We start from the raw sequence: 2,114 nt of genomic DNA, 5'->3' as shown, positions 1-2,114 counted from the left end.
TACTCCTAATATGAATTAGAACATAATGTCAACAAAAAATAAACGACGATTGAGCACACTAGTTGCGCTCTATCACAAGCATAATTAACTATATAAAAATTTGATTTATCTAATGTCTTCATTGTGCAAAATTTAGAAAACAATATAAAGTGACAATAAAATTAAATTGAAAACGTTTTCTGTATGAAAACGGTATTTTTCTGCCTTGCATAATAGATACCACTATACGCTTAATGATATTCGACCTGCTAAGTTGAGAATGAATTGAATGCCATAAGCAAGTGTAAATTGAAAATTTTATCGTCTTCTCCAATTAAATCTAGACGATTACCTATAATAGCAAATTGAAATATGGATTTGTTCAAAACCTTCAGTGTTCAACTATATGTAATTGAGAATTCTGCTTTAAAAGTAGTATTTCAAGTTTTACCCATCTTCAAATTGAAAAGTGCTTAAATACTTAAATATACATGCATTCATAGCAAAACATCAGGAAAATAAGTTTCAGCATTAAATGTTCACCTGAATGTGGCATCTTGTACTTGCACCGTGGTTACGCTGCGCCACCGTTTATCGAACAGCACCGTAATAAAGTAATAACTACGCATTCCTCTCTTTGTGTATTACTTAGTAACCTTCTTATCATTAATTTGGCAATTTAAATAATGTTTCTTACTGTATCTTTAATTATTAATTATTTTTCCGTGATTTTGTTTTGGAAGTATACTTTAACTTCATATTAAAAGATGCTTTTATTTTTCCTCACTTTATCTGCTTTATTTTCTTTTTACGCTTTGTAATGTGTGTTTATATAAGATAAAACTGTCTGCTGAAATTACGACAAATGATGTGAAATGAGACTTGTATTTATTTCACTGTCAACATTGAAGCTGCGATGCAGTCAAGCCGGCTATCATCAGCTATAAATACCTGCAGATTTTCATATACTTTTAATTCATTGCTTTGTGATTCATGCCTGAATTCCCGATATATTTTAATGTCATTTGTGATTTTTGCTTTTTGTGCTTGTTTGCGCACAACGAGACGTCTGATAATTTTCTGCCAATTTTCACATTCCCGCGTCAGCCCAACAAAAAGGTCAACCTGATTAACAGATACAATATTCCAGTAGCCGCCACAAATGCACTTTCCTTCCATGACTTCCCAGTCTTGCACCTATTTTCCCAACGAACTCTGCCTACTTTATCAAATGCAAATTTCTGTCCCACGTCAAACTGGATGTCATTATGACGCGTTTTATTCGTCCAGCTTGCATGTCTAATTCCTATGTAAATTACAAACTTACACTAAAAACCTCTTCTCCACCTTTTTGTTCTTGAGCCTCCATTTCAGCTCCCAACTCCGTCACCCACCCACCACTCCTACTATCTCCTTCCTCATAGCCTCAGTCAGTCGATTTTTTTATAAAATTGCTCCAGCAAATGTTGCTCTTAGCTGCTTTCTTTGATTTCTTCATTCACACGTAACTGGCACTCTCATAAAAATCTGAATGTGCTTGAAATGGCACGATCAGTTGTAGTATTAACTGATGTTGACGATGCCGCAAGATAGAAGCTCTTGTCTTGTGAAATTTTGGGTGCGGGCCGAACCACACCTTCCCCTAGCAAAAAATTAAATTAATCGAATTTGAAAATGGAACCTGAAAAGGGGCATATTTTAAGTTTTTGGTAAAAAGAAAATTATATTTCCTTTCCTTTTATTGTAAAAAAAAAAAGAAAGCCGTTTAAATTTTTAAAGGAGGGGGCGGATAATAATAATACAAAACATTTTAATCCTGTGACCTGGGATTAATTAAAAACTGAATGGGCCTGAAAAAAGAAAAAAAAAAAAGGGCCGGTTTTTTCCCTTTTAAACCCAAATTTTAAATAACCATTCCCGGGGATAAAAAAAACTTTTTCAAATTGGTAAATTTTCCTTTGTATTTTCCAATGGAACGAACACCTTTTTCATTTCCGGTTTGAAACTGGAACTTTTCTCAATTACCCAGGCCCATATCCATGGGAAAAAGTTAAGATTGAAACGTACACATTACTGCAAGTCCCGTTCAGTTGTTTCTTCTGTCATCGTAGTTTCGGAAATAGCTTTTTAGATGT

General features: G+C 33.9%; 1 protein-coding gene across 1 annotated transcript; it reads right to left on the bottom strand.

Moving 5' to 3' along the window:
• Nucleotides 1–867: 867 nt before the first annotated feature.
• Tsp_11198 (SPRY domain-containing SOCS box protein 1) lies at nt 868–1,348 on the bottom strand. The gene is given in 4 exon segments (XM_003372125.1): nt 868–930; nt 949–1,048; nt 1,105–1,285; nt 1,303–1,348. 4 exon segments carry the CDS (start codon nt 1,346–1,348, stop codon nt 868–870), a joined length of 390 nt encoding a protein of 129 aa, XP_003372173.1.
• Nucleotides 1,349–2,114: the final 766 nt, after the last annotated feature.

Source organism: Trichinella spiralis (assembly GCF_000181795.1).
Source record: "Trichinella spiralis strain ISS 195 chromosome Unknown Scfld9, whole genome shotgun sequence".
In the NCBI taxonomy this organism is placed as follows: Eukaryota; Metazoa; Nematoda; class Enoplea; order Trichinellida; family Trichinellidae; genus Trichinella; species Trichinella spiralis.
The sequence above is the reverse complement of the archived record's forward strand: the minus strand, read 5'-3'. Positions and strand labels throughout refer to the sequence as shown.

What these genes read in the sequence shown, in the direction of transcription:
- Tsp_11198 (XM_003372125.1), bottom strand. Translation starts at nt 1,348, where the DNA reads ATGGAGGCTCAAGAACAAAAAGGTGGAGAAGAGGTTTTTAGTGTAA. An exon ending in ATATTGTATCTGTTAATCAG is followed by an intron (nt 1,049 to 1,104) that starts GTTGACCTTTTT and finishes GAAAATTATCAG; the next exon opens with ACGTCTCGTTGTGCGCAAAC.